This window comes from Argiope bruennichi, chromosome 6 (assembly GCF_947563725.1).
Source record: "Argiope bruennichi chromosome 6, qqArgBrue1.1, whole genome shotgun sequence".
Classification (NCBI taxonomy): Eukaryota; Metazoa; Arthropoda; class Arachnida; order Araneae; family Araneidae; genus Argiope; species Argiope bruennichi.
The window spans coordinates 35461254-35480273 of record NC_079156.1 but is presented as its reverse complement, the minus strand read 5'-3'; the positions used below and the strand labels follow the sequence as shown (position 1 = coordinate 35480273).

General features: G+C 29.0%; 1 protein-coding gene across 3 annotated transcripts in view; it reads left to right on the top strand.

Annotated features, from left to right (window-relative positions):
• Nucleotides 1-19020, top strand: part of LOC129972797 (formin-1-like) — an 81791-nt gene that overhangs the window by 44099 nt on the left and 18672 nt on the right. For all 3 annotated transcript variants that reach the window (XM_056087069.1, XM_056087067.1, XM_056087068.1), the window contains exons 3-4: nt 15522-15697; nt 17375-17519. In XM_056087069.1, the coding sequence (XP_055943044.1) occupies nt 15522-15697; nt 17375-17519 (321 nt within the window). The remainder of the gene's footprint in view (nt 1-15521; nt 15698-17374; nt 17520-19020) is intronic.

Sequence of the window (19020 nt, the reverse complement as noted above, 5' to 3'; positions counted from 1 at the left end):
TTGTCTTCCTTCTTATTGGACACAAGGATATCGGTTTCTTATTTAATCTGATTTCTTTTCGTTTTTTGGATGGGTGGATGCTGTTTAAGCACTACTGATAGTGTTAAACTTCAAAACCCATGGAGCAAATTTGACTATAGATTAGATGTTTGCCTTGTTACGAAGAGTTCACGCATCGACCATTTTTAACTGAAATAATAAAAATAATAATGTAGCTTTTTTATTTTTTATTTTCATGTATCACTGGTTATATTCTGCGCAATAGTTTCGAAAATATAAATATCTAACATCCTGTTATTCATTCATGCTAACCCTGTATATCATACTCATCACTAAGCAGAGCTCATACTTTGCATATCCATATTTAAAAATATTCTTTTGTATTTGGATTTTTAGTTTAAAAAAAATATGAATCGTATTTGCAAAATTTAGAATACAAAATAAATAAATCCTATTTACGTTTATAACGTCGATTTGTCACCAGTTCATTTTTATTTCGAACAATGGGTTATGTTTATCCCAATTTCTACAAAGAGTTATTGTAAGCATTGCTCTCTGATGAGTCGCGTTCTTTTGGCGTGGTCTAAATTCTAGCTGTGACTCATATCCTGCTAAAAAAGGTTTGACGGTATTTTGTCATTTGAGTAAAAATGATCGTTTTGAAGGTTTAGTACACCCGGTTTCTTCTTAACTGCCGGTGAGTAAGTTTGCATTCCAAAATTTTGTTCTAACCTGGGTTTGAAAAAAAAAACCTATCTTAAATAATAATAATAATAATAATTATATATAGATATTAAATGTATCTCTTTACTACTATAAATATTTTTTTATTTCTTTATCTTTTAGGTTTTCTTTTAAATATACATTGTCCTTTGTAATTTAAAATAGTTGAGAAAAAAATTCTGCAAAAATAACTGAAGAATTTGATATATCTAGATTTCTTTCTCCCCCCCCCTTTTTATGCTTTATCTTTAGTTTGTTTCTTCCATTTGGATGTAGAATGCCTGTATAATGTTTCTTTTTTATTTCTGAATTTTAAACCATTGAATAGCACCGATAGATGTTAGTTTAATTAGCCAGTGATCATATAGCGCTTTAGTAAGGCATTTTAGTTTTCGAGAATCTCTTTAAAAAAAGATAAGGAATATTTCAGCTAAATTTCTAAAAATTATACTTCCGCTGATAAAAGAAGTGGCAACAAATGTATTAAGCCTTCTAATTATTTTTACGAATTCTTTTCATTGCTTGTATTACGAATTATTTTTCATTCAGATACTTGTATTATACTGCTTTAAATGCACACAAATTTTGTATATATTTTTATAAATAAGCATTAAAAAATAAAATATTACGTAATTTCTCCAAATCTTTGTATCCCAGGCTTTGAATTGATATGGTTTCATTAAAATTTTTCCTTTTGAAATTTATACTACTTTGGAATTACTTTGACTTAAGTAATTCAAAAACCCAATATGTCTTAATTCATTTTTTACAAACATATAAATGGATTCTTTTCGTAGAACTCTTCAAATGAATAATGCTAAATGTTAATTCACTATATTGCAAACAGTTATAGTAGTTAATATTTTTTTCCCTAACAAATAGTAAATTCTTGAAGCTGAAAAATGATGTTTTCCAATCAATTATTTTGTCGGCTATGTTTCAACTATTTAAACATTATTGAAGGTTTTGCAATTTTATGATATCATTAGAATTTATTTATTACAGTGCCTTGTGTCTGACATGACATTTTAAATAGAAAGTACATATATTTTCCTTACAACATCTGTAAACTTTGAAAGGTATTCTGCCCATTTTTATTTTTAAAGCTCTTTTTTGCTTTAAAAATAGATTTTCCTTCATTTTGTCAAAGTCAGTTTAGTTTAGTTTAGTTGTCTCGTTATAAAGCAACACTAGGGCTATTTTGGGATGGATCTCGTAATTTTGAGCCGCGGTCAGATGACGAGGATGACATCTCAGCTGGCACCCCCCCTCTCCACACCACACCAGCGGGAAGACAATCAAAGTCAGTAAATACAGACGTAATCATGTGTTTAAAAAAAGACGCATTATTATTCATAATTTTTTTCTTTTTTGACTTACAAAAGAAAAATTAAATATCTTGACACTCCCCTTCGCAAAATTTGATTTAAAAATGCAATATAAGTTCACTTACATATTATATTTTAAGTTTTCAAAAACTGTGTTTTTATTATTATTTATCAATATATTATTTCAGTTTGAAAAAAAAAGAGTAGAATTAAAAGCCAAAATTGTTTTATACAATTTAATTACTGATGTAATTAATGTAGTATGGTCTACATTTAAGACAACCATTTAAAAGATTGTAGCTTGATAATATTTTAGACTAGATTCGTCTTGCTTTGTTTTTAAACTTTGTTCTTGATTATATAGTAGTGATAATGGGCACATAAAATGTGTAGTTTCATGTCTTCGCAATGCATATGAATATAAATCCAGTAATTATGTAAAGTATTTTTAAGAAGTTATAAAAATAAAAGGAAAAATTGTATGGAAATTAAGATTGTTATCTTTGAAAAACTTAATTTTTTTTAGTTTAGTGGAATTTGAAACTGGTTATTATGCAATAATATGTTCCGAAATTATTGAGAATAAAAACACAAAAAATTTGATTAATTTTTAATTTAAAATTAAATTTTAAAAATACATTAATTACATCAATTTTGAAATTTTAATTAAAAATAATTTTTTAAAAATATTTTATGCGCATATATTGCTCTAGCTTGATGATACTAAATCCAATGGCTTGCCTCTTTTTAAGTGTTTAAAAAAATCATCATATATGTTGCAGTTTAAAGAACTTTATTCCAGCCTCTAAACATTATCATTCTAAAATCAACAAATAAAACTGAAAAGCTGATCGAGTTACACAGGAAGCAAATGCAAACTTTTTATTTTTTCTGCGATTTATTTAAATTTTAAAATGGACTTGATGAAACTCTTACGTCAGTCTTGCTAGTACTTTAAAATATGCTTCCGAAATATATTTTGTTATTCTTTGCTAACACTGATATCAGTGATACAACATAATGCTGATTCATTGATCACACTTCGATACAGATTAAGATTCGTTGCCAAATTTCCCAAGAAAATTCTCGACTTACTTATCGAAAAACACGTATAAACGAAACTAGTTTGAGAACTACACTATCGGAATTTAAATACTATGATTCACGGCAGAAGCTAGCGGATACATTCTATCTTGTAAGAAACCTTAGGAATGGAATTTCCATACATTATAGACGGTAAGAATTTGAAAATCGATTTCTTGGTTGCAACCCTGTACGTGTAGAAAGTTCCAAATATGTGGATTTATGGCCGAGAATTTCGATGTAACCGAAATATTTCTTTATGGTTTCCGTGATCTAGAACTTTTAGAACTTTTTGGTTTGTCAGTGAAACTGGCTTTCTTTGGATATTTTTGCTATTGTTATGTTCGTAATCTTGTATTGCGAATGTTGGTAATACTTAATTAAAAAAAATTTTTTCCTTCCAAAATCACATGAACTCTTTTTTTGCTTAACTAGACTTCATTTAATTCATTAGATATACAAAATTATAATAATATATTTTGCATTTGAAAATTCTGTGTCAAAACCAAATATATCTGATTGCAGAATGTAAATATCGTGATATTTTGATAATCATTTCATTTGTCATACTGCAATTCTGTGTATCTTTTAAAATCATTCTCAACAAAATAATATATGTAATGATAATATAAATAATATATGTCGAATGATAAAATGATTTCTAGATATGGAAGAATAAATTGATTATTAAAATTTTTTTTTTTCCTAGATGGAATTAGATTTAATTCGGAATTCAAAATTTAGTTTGAACAAAGTAGTCATTTTTAAATTTGTTCTGACGTGGATAATACTGAAAAAATATTTCAATTAAAATTAAACACTTAACGAAGCAAACATGAGCACTTTTTTGTCTGGATTCCTGAAGATATATATAAAGAATAAGTACATAGATTGTTCGATGCTAAATAATATCTGAAGCTTTGATGTGAAGAATACATTTCTCTTTATATGGAATATATATATATATATATATATATATATATATATATATATATATATATATATATATATATATATATATATATATATATATATTCCATATAAAAGTTAATGCTGCAAGATAGAGGGGAAAAAAAAGATATGTATCAGATTTTCAAAGCTTAAAAATTAAATGAAATGTAAGTAAAAATTATATAAGGTTTTGATGTTTTTTAGCCATTTTATTGAAAATATTCTCTTACAAAAATTATTTTTGCGCTATCGTAAAATTTAAAAAATCTCACTTTTTTATTATGACACTTTCTTTTTTCCTATAATTTTTCTCTAATTTTAATGATTTGTTTAAATTTAATTCGGTACATAATCTGGAACAATATTTTTGTTATTATGATGAAATTCAAACTAACTTCATTGTTCTGTAAAAACATTAGTGACAGACTTAAAATTAAGGGGAAAAAAACAAAACAATGTTTTTTTTTGGATATTGTCTTCGAAACAGAATTTTCATTTATGCTTTTATTTCGTACCATATACTTATTTTTTATTTTCACATGATGTAATTTGTAGTTGGTAGATTCCATTAAATTCAGATTTCTCAATCTTTTTAAATAATATCATGAGAATTTAAATAAATGCATTCCATATTTATAGTTTAAAAGTCAAGAAAACAAATTTTCAAAGCTGGCAAGTTGATCGCCGAAGGTAGCTAGTATATAATAAATATGATGAAAACATTTTTTATTTGTGTACTTAAAAATAAATGTTTTTAATGGTTAATTTATAATTTTTGATTTAAATTTTGATAGAATCTTGCTATCAATATTTCTTTTCAAATTAATTCCAGGTGTCATTAATCGTATGGAATCGTATTATTAAGAAATATTTCCAATTAGCTAATAGATAAGTTTTGAAAATATTAAAATAATATACTGTTATTTGGAACACGCACGTCTATATCTTTTGAATTCTTAAACTCATCAGTAAAATATCAAATATAAAATTCCATCTTTACAAATAGGAAACTAATTAAATAAAAGTAGGATTTTTTTTATACGTATATATTTTATGGTGCTTTGTCAATTCTTATATTCTGGTTTCAAAAAATATTGGAGCCATTCATTTAATTTATTGCATTATCGAACAAAAATTTAAATTTCCAACTTTTTATAAGAAGGAAGCACAGAATATAATGTAATAACAGAGGGGGGGGGGAGGATTCGAAATTTTTATGCATCTGCGTCTTTTTTGTACATTTATTCATGTTTTGTGAACTGTGAAATGAAACTAACCAAAGAAATGAATTTGAACATGAAATTATTTTCTTAACTCCCTCTTGAAATTCTTCATTTTACTAGACACGAAACTATATGATAAATATTCTTATTTACAAAGCTCACTTAATAAAGGCATTGCTATGTTCAAGGAATATTATGTGTATTTTAACTTTCTGGTATGCGAAATATACAAAGACCAAGTCAAATAAATCAATCTCTAGATTTTGACGAATCCTATGTTTCAGATTTCCCCAAATCCAAAACATACGTTTTTGGAATGATCTCTGTTTGTCTGTGAGCATGCAACTCATAAACGATTGAACTAGAAAGATGAAATTTGATATGTTTTCTTGATTTCACATTTGTAGATTTTTGCCACCTTTTGTATAAAATCCATTCGTAGAAAGTTTATCTGTCTGTTTTTCCTACTGCATGAGAACTGAATAATTTCAAAATGTGAAGAGATAATTTGATAAAATTCAGCGCACAATTTCAGCATCTAAAGTTACGAGGGATGATCCAAAAAAAAAAAAAAAAAAAAAAAGTTTACAAGCAGCAGCATTTGGAAAGTAGCAATTGTGGATGGGAATATTGTTACCCAGAGTGGAGACAGATGGCGCTAGTTTTCTTATACCGGTTCCTTGGAAAGTAGCAATTGTGAATGGGAATATTGTTACCCAGAGTGGAGACAGATGGCGCTAGTTTTTTTATACCGGTCCTTCGAGCAGATAGTGTTAGTAGTGAGACCTGGAACAGCGACAATAAGACGTCTAGAGAAATGGCTTCGCACATAGCCATGATACGATCTTTATGGTCCAAGAATGTGTCCTCATCGAACATTCACAGACAAGTCGGCTTGTACGGGGGCGAAGAAGTGTACAGGGATGAAGCAATGAGTAGACAAAGGAGGCGAAATGGTGACATTCTTTTGAAGCGGGCAGAGAGATTGCTGGAAACGTTTAGGTGGGAGGTCTGGAGCCACCCCCATACAGCCCCGATTTGGCTCCCAGTGATTATTTCCTTTTCCCGGCATTGAAGGAACACGTATCCGAAACAAAGTTCATATCAGACGGTGATGTTCAAAAAGGTACGAAAACTGGATCAATAGCCAGGGACCTGATTATTACCAAGACGAGTCAAACAAATGGGTCCAGCGCAGTGATAAATGCCTCAACAGGTTTGGTGATTATGTAGAGAAGTGACCACCTCTTAATTACCATTTGTATCCTGTGTCTATTGTTGATAAAGCATTTTTCCTTTGCCTTCTAAATTTTTTTTGGATCACCCCTAATAGATCCGTATCAAATTTTAAACCATATCCGTCTCTCCGTCTATACATTCGCACGAATGTAAATGTGATAAGTCATAAAACCCTGATGCGTAGAAAAATGAAATTTAGTGTATGATCTTGATGTTAAAATCATAGCTCTTTGTCAAATTTAATTTTAATTGGTGACATAGTTCCATAAATACAGTACATTCCCGAGTATCCGGCCTTATGTGGCGGAAGGATAGGCTGGATATCAAAAAAGCCAGATAGGTCAGAGTTTTATGAACTCATTTCTTTGCCCACCAATACCAGAAGACAAAGATTTTTACCAAAACTCACTGTTATAATGCATATTTTCTCATTTCTTATTGAATTTTAAGCCCTCCATTTATTGCAAGCCTCGTAGAATGTAAACACGGCCGCTTCCCTGTGAATTATTGAAGCAAGTTGCCAGTAACGTGTCGAGTTATAATAGAAGGCTCTGCACTGGTAGTTTATATATGTTTCTATACTGCACTGCAAGTTTCAAGAATTGTGTAGAGAAAAAGTAAGTTAAAGGATGTAAACTGTTTACTTTTTAACATAAATTCCGCAACGCCTAACTTAAAGGTAGGAAACATAAACAAACGATTAACTTAAATCGTAGGCATGATTCTTAAGAAAATTGACTCAAATTGCTTTTATTTTTCACTGATAAATGATTACAGAGATATGAAATGTAACTCTAAGATAAGATTAAAAACTCACAATTTTTTAGTTTTTGAAAAAAGTCCTTAATAGATGATTGCTTCTAAATTTTAGCCCGCTTCCAATGCCTTGGCAATGTTGCCAATGCAACGCCTTGCTTTCCTCATTTAGTAATGAGAAAAGAAATCTACGCCGGATAGTACGGAAGTCGGATAATCGTGAACCGGATACTCGGGAGTGTACTGTATTTCCATTTAGCTTTTATATTTTATTACATAACATTTCTTTCTTCTCAAAAGTGTATTTCTATGACCAATAAACGTTACCTCAGGAATTCGTAATTAAAGCGTTGTTTTCATTTACTTGAGCTCTGAAAACCAAAAACAGAAAAAGGCTGGATCAAAAACCTTTTTCATTTTCCCAGACTGGTATCATTTTATTCTTGGCTATCGATTCTTCCTGAAATAGTTCACTAATTGCTTCAAGAAAGGGACGGGGAAGGGGGTGAAAAAGAGAAATCGAGGTTTGAAGAGGCAATTGTGTAAAGTCGATTACTGAAAATTGTAAAGAGCTTAAGAACAATAAGAAATTATTTCTACCTTTAAATAGGATTTATTGCTCTTTTGAAATGAATACAAGTTTAAATGATTTACCTCTATTTTGCTGAATCCCATTTTTAGTCGACATGGAACGTTTTAATTTTCAAAAAAATTCTCAGCTGAGCTTATTTCTAAATTTCAGAAGTTTCTCTGATCTTTTACTGACGTTTTTCCCCTCTTTTTCCCCAGCTTATTTGTATAAATTTCTATGTTATTTTTTTCCATGTGTATGTGTGTTTGAAATCTCTACCTGGATTTATTTCAAAGTTCAAAGTATTTCTTGTGTTTTAGTGCTTGTTGGTGCAGTGACACTCAATGCCAATTCAAATTTCGCCATGTTTGTGACTTTGCTGCTCCTTAGATATTTGAGGCTCTTTTTTTTAAATAAATATTTTTCTTTTTTCAAATAAATTTTTTTATTTTTATCAAAAATTTCAAAATTGGTTAAAAATTGGATTCCGGGAGTGTCTTTTGGGCTTTGATAGCCTAGTTGTAAAGTGGTAATTTCGGATTCATAAACTAGAATTTCGATCCTGCCGAAAATCCGCTATGTATCCGCCGAGTTTGTTGCACATTAAACCCGCTGTTAAAGCTTTTTTTTTTGAAAAAGTACATTTAATTTTTAAAAAAAATCTTCTATTACTATCGGATAATTCAAAAATAGTAAGAAATTGTTAAGTTTCTAAAAAGTCTGTTGGGCTTTGGTGGCCTAAAGGTAGAATTGCAGCTTCGGTATTTGAGGACCGATTGCTCGTGTCCTGAAATTCCATGGAAAACTCTACTGTATATGTTTGTCTAGTGCTTTTTAAATTTGCGGTTGAGATTTTTTTTTTTTAAACAACGAATGACAATTGTTCTTTTTTATTTCTATCGAAATTTCAGCTCAAAATGGTAAAAATGCTTTTGGAAAATCTGGTCTGCGTTCGCTGCGTTTTCAAAGAGAGAAAAGACATTTTGAATTTTTAAACTTCGCTTGTATTTCATCCCGAGAGGCATAATCTATGTACAAGCAAGAAGCGAAAAGGTACGTCTACATCTCAACACAAGAGTGAAAAGAGAAAAGAGCGAACGAAATATTTATGCTAATGATTTGAGATTCTGATAGGGAAATTCTTATGCCGATTTAAGTAAGGGAATTATAGGGATCTTTTAAGAGAATTTGGATAGATCGACGAATTTTTATCCCTTCACTTGGAGTTTGGGAACTTGTCGATTTCAGCACTTTTACAGAACTTCTGTTGCATTCATTAAATAAAAAAAGGTGGAATTGAATCAAGAAATAAGAGAACATTTTAGAATGGAGTTAGTCTTTTTCATTTCTATCGAAATTTCAGCTCTAAATGGTAAAAAAATGTCTGCTTTTGGAAAATCAGGTCTGCGTTCACTTTAAGATCGCACTGTTGAGCACACATTCCTGCATATGATTATTCTGCTATGCAAGAAATGATTTGCTTCTTCTGTTATTATTTTATGAGGCTACTTCTGAATATACAAAGAATATCTGCATTCAAAAAATGTGCAAATAAATGCCTTGTATCTGAAGAATTTGACAGTACTTCCCAGTTTTAGAAATATTTGCATGTATATAAATGTCGATATAAAATGAAGTACGTTAGTTAATGTCACGAAATTAATTTACATCTTTCTTGAGCTATTTACAAAATTTAAAACTTTAAGAAATTATGACGTTTAAAAGAGTTTTTATTATTATTATTGTTACGTGTACATGAGAAATAACGGCATTAAGGTGTAGTCCAGTATTTCGGTAACTTTTGATTGTCATTTCGTTCAGAAACACCTGGAGTTTAATTTGAAATGAATGCTTCCGTCATGCTGTCAACTCAACAGCTATGCTCCATTTTTCTCCAATCAGAAACCCGAACTGAAATTGGAGAGCGATAAAGTTTAATGATATATTTTATTTTAAAACTTTGTGATAAATTCACGAATTTTTGAAATAAAAAAGAATTTTTTTTCTTTTAAATTTATGAATGCGAGCTTATATTGCTAAAGGAACTCTTTTTTTAATAAATAAAATTAAATTAAAAAACACCAGATGTAAATGGATTAGGAATAAGGTTTCAATTATTTTATTAAACATAAAAATATTTTTTCTCTTTTTCTCTTTCTCTTGCACATAAACATGCAATAAATTCAATTTATCCGTGTTCTTCAAATTAATTTTTTTTCTTTTATTTTTCTTGAATTCAAATTTCGCCTTCATACGTTTCATGGAATCAAATTTCTGTAACTTTGTCCAAGTTGGACTGCAATATCACTTCAAGTACTTAAAATAAATGCCAAATTGTAATAAAAAGCTCTTTTAAAAAGAGGTGTATAAGTTGTGAATGCCTTTCCTTTTTCATATATCGAATAACTGGACATACTTTTAAAAAATAATTTTAATTGTTTATATATATATATACATATATGTAACATGATTTAGAAAAGCAATCGTAGTATTCTTTATTTTTCATAATTTCATAGAAGTTTGATCTATTATCAAGATTCTTTGTTAAAAGCCATAACGAATTCAGCATATAGAACCAAATAGAAAGGCAGAAAGTTGGAAAGAGAGACCGCGAGTAACTATTCTGAGCTTATATAGTTTTATAAAACAATTTGACGTTTCAAATGTTTTGATTACAAAATAATAATAGTAGCTTTATAATAATAATAGCTTGCACAACTCAGAAGTTTAATTTACAATGAAACCGGGCTTCGAATGATTAAAAAATTCTGTTTAGAACTTAGATTAATTAGAAATTATCACATTAAAAGAGATGTGGGGATAGTTAGATATAGAATTAAAAGAATGAAACCTCGAATAAATTTTAATAAAACAAATTAAAAATGAATAAATTAGTGACTCGGATATTTCATTAGCTAAAAAGATAAAATAAAGATCGAGTATGTTATTGCACAAGCACATTTCCCTTTTTATTAATGTTTGTTCTTTTGGCATCTTTATTAATTCTAATTTTTTTTAAAGCTATCTTCTACTTCACTTTTTGGATCGTCGGTTTTTACATGTGTTTTTCTATATATATTTTCTAAAACAACTTTCAGTTGACTATTACACAGTTCTAAAATTTTCAATATGTTTATATTTCCTTTTCTGAAATCTATATCAGATCGATAAAAATGGCTTTTATGATAGCTATTTCATTTTTTTTTTATTAAAACAATGCCTTTTAAACGACCTTGTCTTCGACGTCCTTGTAAACGGCAGTTAATAAACCAGCAGGGAGAACTTTTCTCGAAAAATGAAATATATTTTGATGACACCACTCTATGGCTTGGTTTTCGTGCCAGCTGGTTTTCGTGATGTAATATTAAATCCTAAGGATAGAGAGAGGAGGGATTGTTGATAGTAAAAAGAATGCGAAGAATTCGAATTCCGGTATTGAAGTGAATCTTATATTTGTAGAATTTATTACTGATAAAGGATTCTGAAATACTTTGGATTTTCTTTGAACAAAAATGATATAATAGGAGAGCTTTTAAATTTTTGTCATGACTAGAACAAAAGGGTGATGTCATAAAAATATTAAACTTGGACAAAAAAAATTTTTTATTATTTTTCTGTGAGATTTTGGAACTTGAATTTCGAGAGTTTAATATCAATTTTGGTTGTCTTTGTATGCCAGTTTCAATGTTTATTTCATAAACCCAATCAGTTCTGTTGTAATCCAATTTGTAAAAGTGTACGTTTTGAAAAAAAAAAAAAGAAAAAGAGCGAGCAAATGAGATTTTTGTATCAAATAATCCTATTAAATTTATTTAATAATTTTGTTATTTCAATGTTCTATTATAAAAAAAGATCCAAATAAAATAGTGATACAAATTTTAGTATCATGATATCTTCAGCTCTTAATAGCAGCCTGGCCGTTTCTCCCATATTATAAATTCATATTTTAATTTTGTTTTTTAAATCAGAAGGTCTGTTTTAACGTTTTTGTATTTCAACTTTTATTTCTATTTCTATTAGATGTACGGTAGGTATTGAAATGTGATAGTTTACGTCGATATATTACTTTTTGTTAACTGAGCATTGAAAATAAAATTTTATTTGAAGTGACAAATAATTATTTTATAATTTGAAAAAATAACGATATTAAGTTTGGAGTGAAATCACGACTTTTATTAAAATGTTTATGTGTAATTGTTTTGTCAATTTAATTTTATACGATTTTTGTGGTTAAATAGATTTTGGCTGAAATTAACCATGTAATCGGTAAGCTTTTGTTATTAAAAATGCACATTTAAAAAAAATAGGTAAATTTTAAAGAAAGCATATTTTGGTTCTGCATGAGTTTGAATAATCACTTTGAGTTTTTAAGTGGTATATCTTGTTATAAATATTAATTTGATGATTTCAAAAATCCTTCATAAAATTAAAATCCATTTTGAGTGAAGACAATTGAATTAAAATGTTTCTCTGCTAAATATCGTTTATCAAAAAGATTAAAGAATAAAGTTTTCCTTTAATTCTGTTTTAGTTGTTTCAGAATTATATTTGAATATAACTAAGCACATTTCTGCAGCGTTTCTTCTTGCTGCTTTTGGGAATCTACTAACTCTAAATATCTTACGAACTTTTTTCTGATAGACTGCATTTTAAATGAATTATCAAAAAATAGATTTCGACTTTGCACAAATGGGCATCAAACAGGTAACTCAGATATACTGCTAATTTTAAAAAAAAAAAAAAATTACAGTCCCTTAATTGTTGATATTATTAACAAGTTTTTTTAGATATCGCCCATTTTATACCCAAAATTATTAAATGATTGATTCATGAATAATATTTAATCATTTAAGGAATCATCATTTTTCAGAATTCTTCATATAGCTTTTATTTTACGACACTTTTTGCTATCACAATTTGTTTATTGTTATAAATGAAACTTCCTACCTCAAATAAAGGGGAAAAAAACCCGAATTGCTTCAAAAAGCAATAATGCGTTGAACCAAGTTAATGCGAAACCATTTATCCCGATATTCAGCTTAATGTGAAATCAATGTATTCTACATTCAAAAGAATAAAAATTCTAGTATCAAATTATACGCTCAACAGCAAATCTGTTATGCGTAAAATCGTTTGACGCCAAGTTTTGATCTGAGTGAAAAATGATATGACAGTTTTATATGAAAGCTTCTCTTTCGGTTTCCCCCAAGTTCTTTCTCACAGAAGTCGAAGGAATTATTCAATATTCTGAAAGGGAGGGGGAAGTAACAATTTGTTTTCGAGACTGAAATTTATTCTTCGGAATGGATGAGAAATTTCCAATCTGTTCAGTTCCAAAACTATAGTTTATCACCTGACAATTCTTAACATTATAGACTATAGTCAGCGACATCTCAAGATAATAGTATGTTGAAGATTATGAAATAATCTATACTTATATAAAGCTCAATGTGTGTGTGTTGGCGCTCTACAGAAAAGACCGTTTGACCTACAGGTACCAAATTTGGTACGTGTATACCTTGGAGGTCGGGAATGTGCACCTGGGGTCCCTTTTTTTGAAATTTTAATTTGATTTTTAATTATTAATTAAAAACTAACTTTCCCGCCAAAAAAATCTTCATTTCCCCACCGCCAAATGAGTAAGGCTTCGGCATTTTTTTCCCTCGCTAATGAGGCTTAGGCTTAACATTTTTCGGCCGATTATTTCAAACGATTCTGTTTATTTTCTTAAAGTTTGCATTTAAAATTAAACCTTGTTAATTAATATATATTTAAGTTATATTTAATTATCATTATTTGTTATTGAATTTATTTAATTTAAATTCAGCATTCACTTTCAAAAATGAACAAAAACGGTTGATGTAGTTGGAATTTCTTAAGGTTCGAAATCTTTCTGTTGATGATTTTATGATATTTTGACTTCAATTTTGATGTATTGATTATTTGAATATTGTAGTTTACGACATTTTAGTTTATTTCTTAAATCAAAACGTGACTAGGATGTCATTAATAAAATTGCATTAGATTTCACTAATTTATTTTCATGCAATATAGCAATCCGCCCAGCTAGCCTAATAAATGCAAAATGATCTTCAAACTTTAATGTAAGATATTACTGAATTTGAATTCCATGATTTCCAACTAAAAAAAATTATATAAAGTTGTTTTAAATTACCTACAATAGAGTGGTAAATATGCTTACCAGTGAACATTTGGTGATATTTTTACCCTTAACGCTCAGTGACAAGAATGCTTATCATTTTCAGTATTCCCTGAACGATTTCTGGCAATGTATTTTTCAAGATAATTGTATTTAGAAAATGGCGATCTGTAAGCAAAAGACTTTAAATGAAATGTATGATGAAATGATATTAAAACAGTGAGTGTTCTCAACAATTAATAACTGTATCAATCAGCAATTCCTAAATAAATGAAGTTTAAGGAGTTTCGTACTTTTTAATCAGAAACATCGTAGCATTACAATATTTTTGATCTCATTTGTCTATTTTTATTTTGTTTTTAAAGTTTTCTCTTGATTATAAAGTAGCGATAATGTGCGCAAAAATATATTTATTATCGTCGCAATACATATAAGTATAAAAAAAAAAGCCAGTGATTATTGTAAATGTATTTAAAAATTTCAATATATTTACAATAACATTTAAAAATAAAATATTTTTAAAAATTTGTTAAAATTAGGGGACAAAATTATACGGTAATAAAATTTATATAACTGAAAAGATTTTTTTATTAATTTTAAAAATGATATAAAAGTGGTTGTTATATGATATGGTCCATAATATTTGAGGGAAAAAAGTAAACATTTTGTTTAGTTTTTATTTAAAAATTCGGAAAATCGTCTTTTAGTGAACACCTCTTACTCAAGAAGTAATTACCTATCAGATTTGGTAGCTCTAAATCCAGCCGTGTACCTTGTTTAGCATTTTGAACGATTTTAGTGTCATTCGTATCTCTTCATGCATATCTCAAAATGCAGAACGCTTGCCAACTTACAAAAATTTCGATATTAAAAATATGTAAAGATGTTTTAAATTCCAACGTATGTAGGAAGTTTTGTTAACTCCAACTGCCTTTTTTTAATCTAATGTTTCAATTCCTCGTATTTACATGTTATTAAATGACATAAATGAATGTTTATTATTTCGAATAAGATACCAAATTAGAAGAAAAAAAGAGGTTCCAATTCTTAAATTTCTGTATCATTGTACGTTATATTAGGTAGCAAGAAGAAACTCTTTCGTCATTTTGAGTCAAGATTTTCACAAGCATATTGTGTATGTAAGATAATTGATTCTTTTTTCATTTTTCATTTCTTATAATTTATTAATATAAAATTTTCAAGTAATTAGAGGGAGGGATGTTTGACAGAGAATGCCGCTGTGCTTAATGCCACTAGTTTAATAAACAATTATATTATTGTAGCAAAAGTTTTATATCTTGTTAATGATTTTTTATGAGATATCTCTTATTTGCTCACCATTTCATTTATTATTGGTATTAATAATGGCATACTAATGAAAGTTAAATGCCACTAGTAATATCAACTTGAATATTTACCATATTCGAAACAATTGATGGTAGTTCTTATTCCTTTATTTATATTTATATATTTGTTCTTTCTTATAGGTCAGATGCTTCTTCACTGGCTGTGTTCTGCCTTTCCGGATGACCATTACTTACGGTTCCTTCTTTCCAAACAAGATCTCAAAATCCTGGCTGCTCAGTTTTGTACGAACCTTTTGGCTGCGGGGGTCTTAAGGCAAATCGAAGATGAAAATGCACCCCTCGCCAATCTGTTTCGTGTAAGTTATTATTATTATTATTATTTCTTCTTCTAAATCTGTTTTTGTTTTCTTCTTATTTTTAACGATTTCTTTTAATATCGTTTTCATATAATTTTATAATAAATAATTATATCCAGATATGCATGTAATATAGGTCGCTTTTACAAACATTCTAGGGAAAAAAAAAAAAAAAGGTTTTATTTTTCAAAATCAGCATAATAGACTTGTAGCGTTAAAGATAAATGATCCGCTGTTATCTCCTCCAATCAATACCAATGAATTCAATAAAAATAACAAATTAATTAAATGTATTTAGTTAATATAATTAAAACTAAAACTCGATACAAAATATAAAATGGTTGACAATCCATTTTAAAAGAAAGAGAGAGAAGATACAAACACAATCTTTGAGTTCTTTATATAGAAGAACAGTTCGCAGGCATGCGCACAAGGCAATGGCAAAAAGAGATAATGATTATTATATAGATTGTTATAGACTATCAGTAATCCGGCATATATCAAACCAGAGCATTATCGGATTATTAAAAGTTCATTTTAAGAAATTTTTTAATTGCAAAGCTTTTATTTATTGCAGAAAATATGTACAAAACTATGCTGAAAACCATACTATTTATAATAAATATTACGTCATACGATTCAGTATTATTTATGTCTGCGCCAAGGTCACAGAAATCCGCATGCAGCGATTTATTTTCCCTTTATGCACCCCTCCCTCCTTTCTGAAAATGCCAGACTATCAGACTAGAGGGGCTGGCGCAGTGCCGGGTTTATGAGGTCTACTGCAATCTGCTATTTGAAGAATTGGCCTTGTTTCAATTTTGAATTGCCAGTATATTCACACTTTGATAAAATTTGAAATTTTGAATCCAAAATCCATAAAAGGTGATTGATTCCTGATTACATACCTACGTCCATTTATTTTAACTCCTTGGAATTTTCCATTTGGCATCCATTATGAGGTGTAATGTGTTAATGGGCTATTCAATTGGCTCGTATCATAGATAATAATAATAAAATAAACTTATCGAAGTTATAACGAAAAACAGGATGATGATATATATTTTTTAAATCTCTTGCTTTGAATCGTAATAAGAGTTATCAAAAATCAATTTGGTTCTTCTTTCTGCTAAAAATTTTTCTGATAATGTTCCCCATTCATCTCTAATCATAATAAAAATTCCTATTAAATGATGATGATAGCTAATTATGTTTGTCAGATCCCAAACGTATAATTTATTAAAATTACTTGAAAAAATATTTAGAACCTACGGTTTAATCTTATTATACACGCACTGCTTTCTTGTTTACACATTTTTATTTAACTTGTCTTGTTTTATGTTTCTAACAATGGAAATTTGTAATTGATTTTTTATTTAGTTTCTGATGTGTTAATATTCTGAAATATTGTACCCTGGTAAGCTCTCAGTGACAATACACTGTATTAATATTATCATAAATTAATTGAAAGTTTAAATTGTAACGATTTTATGCACATGGCGTCCTCTGGGGGATAATTTGAGAATAAATTGATATCCAGATTCTGCTATTTTTATAATAATGAGTTATAAATTGTAGATTAATAAATAGAAAACAATTAAAATTTTAAACATTCTCCTTTTGAATATACTAATAAAAGTCTATTTTTTAAAGTATTAAATGTATTTTTCTCTGTAGCCGGACCTCATGTATTATTGGACGCATTCTGAATCCCGAACTTCAAGTGCCCCGCCTCCTGGGAAACTGCCTCCGAGCGTGTGGCCCACGACGACGGCCTCTGATGTATCTGAAAATAAATCTGGACAAACGTTTAGCGAAGCCGGTAGGCATTACTTTATTTTCTTCCTTTCATTTTTAATTAGTGTTAAAAATTCAATTCTTCATTTTTAATTGACAAAGACATGGATATTTTGAACTTCAGAAATTGGTACTATGTATTGTATGAAGGGTTATTAAAAAAGATTTAACACTAGCTCTATTGTCAAGATACAATTTTATTTATCTGCAAGGATAGACTTTCATCTTCAAAATATAGTCTGGCTTTGATTAGTTGGCGAGTGTGACGTAAGAATTTCTTGATGCTGAAGGAATCTCTTTTGATTGGGTAAGAGACAGATGCTAATGTAAGTTTACCAGATTTAACTACGTTTCGTTCGTTTGTAGCACATGATTGGACATATATTAGTCAAAATATCAGAAAACAATGCTCTAAGTACACTTATTTATTTATTTTTACAATTCTACCATTTATCCGTGAACCATATTCTGTTTCATATTATAAGTTATCAAGTAGATGAATGGTGAATGAAATTTAATAATATTGATAATGAAAAACTACTCTTAATTACAAGAAATACGAAGCCTAGGTAACAAAAATGTATCCAAAATGGATCACAAAGAATAGCACTTGGAGCGACAAATATCACAAGCAGTCGGCAAATCTTAAATTAAATAGAAGAATAGTGCTGTTAATAGCATTCCATGTTTTTCTAGCTCTACGAATTGATTACTTTGGTATTTATACTTATTAGTCAGTATGTGATATCATATGTAATTCTTCAGAATAATCACCAGATCTCTGTTCCTATTAGAGATAGAGCCATAATTCTTGTATTTTCAAGAACTTTCAGTTTAATCGCCAAAGTCGAGGGTCATTGGCCTGATTGATATTCGTTAACAATCTCTATTGGTTCTTCCAGATATAAAACTAATATAACAAAGAAACAATATTGCAATCTCCTAACAGCATTTATTCGAAAGTCAACTGCCAACTTAACAGAGCCATGCTAGTCTCTTTGCGCCGTAGTAAAAATATAGATGCCATTTCTGAAAATTCACTTCTTGAACCATATCAAGTATCTCGTACGGTGCGTGGTGGATCTCTGTGATCTTATTTCGTTCTTTAAGCGCGTGTTCTATTTACGATACTTTGTTCGACTCATGGCTTCATCGTAAACTTGTTGAATCTTGCTCTATGTCTAGGTAATAAGTTTATCGAATCTCACACAAGATTTCAGATTCGCACGCAAAACTAGTCTCGAAATTTCTGCAAATCACTTCCTACATCATTTTATCATCTTTCATTTCCATTACTTTTCATTAGTTTCAGTCATTTAACACAATTTAAATAATCATTCGTATATCTTCAATCAAGAAAATGAAACCTTTTTTAGTACATAATAATCGCAATAAAAATATTCTCACTGTTCAAATTCCTTATCTATGAAATCGCACAATTCTCTATAAGCATTCTGGAAGTATACTGAGTATAAGCCTTTATAGTGGGTGTGTTGTGATTTTCTAAAGAACTGCCCAATTTTAAA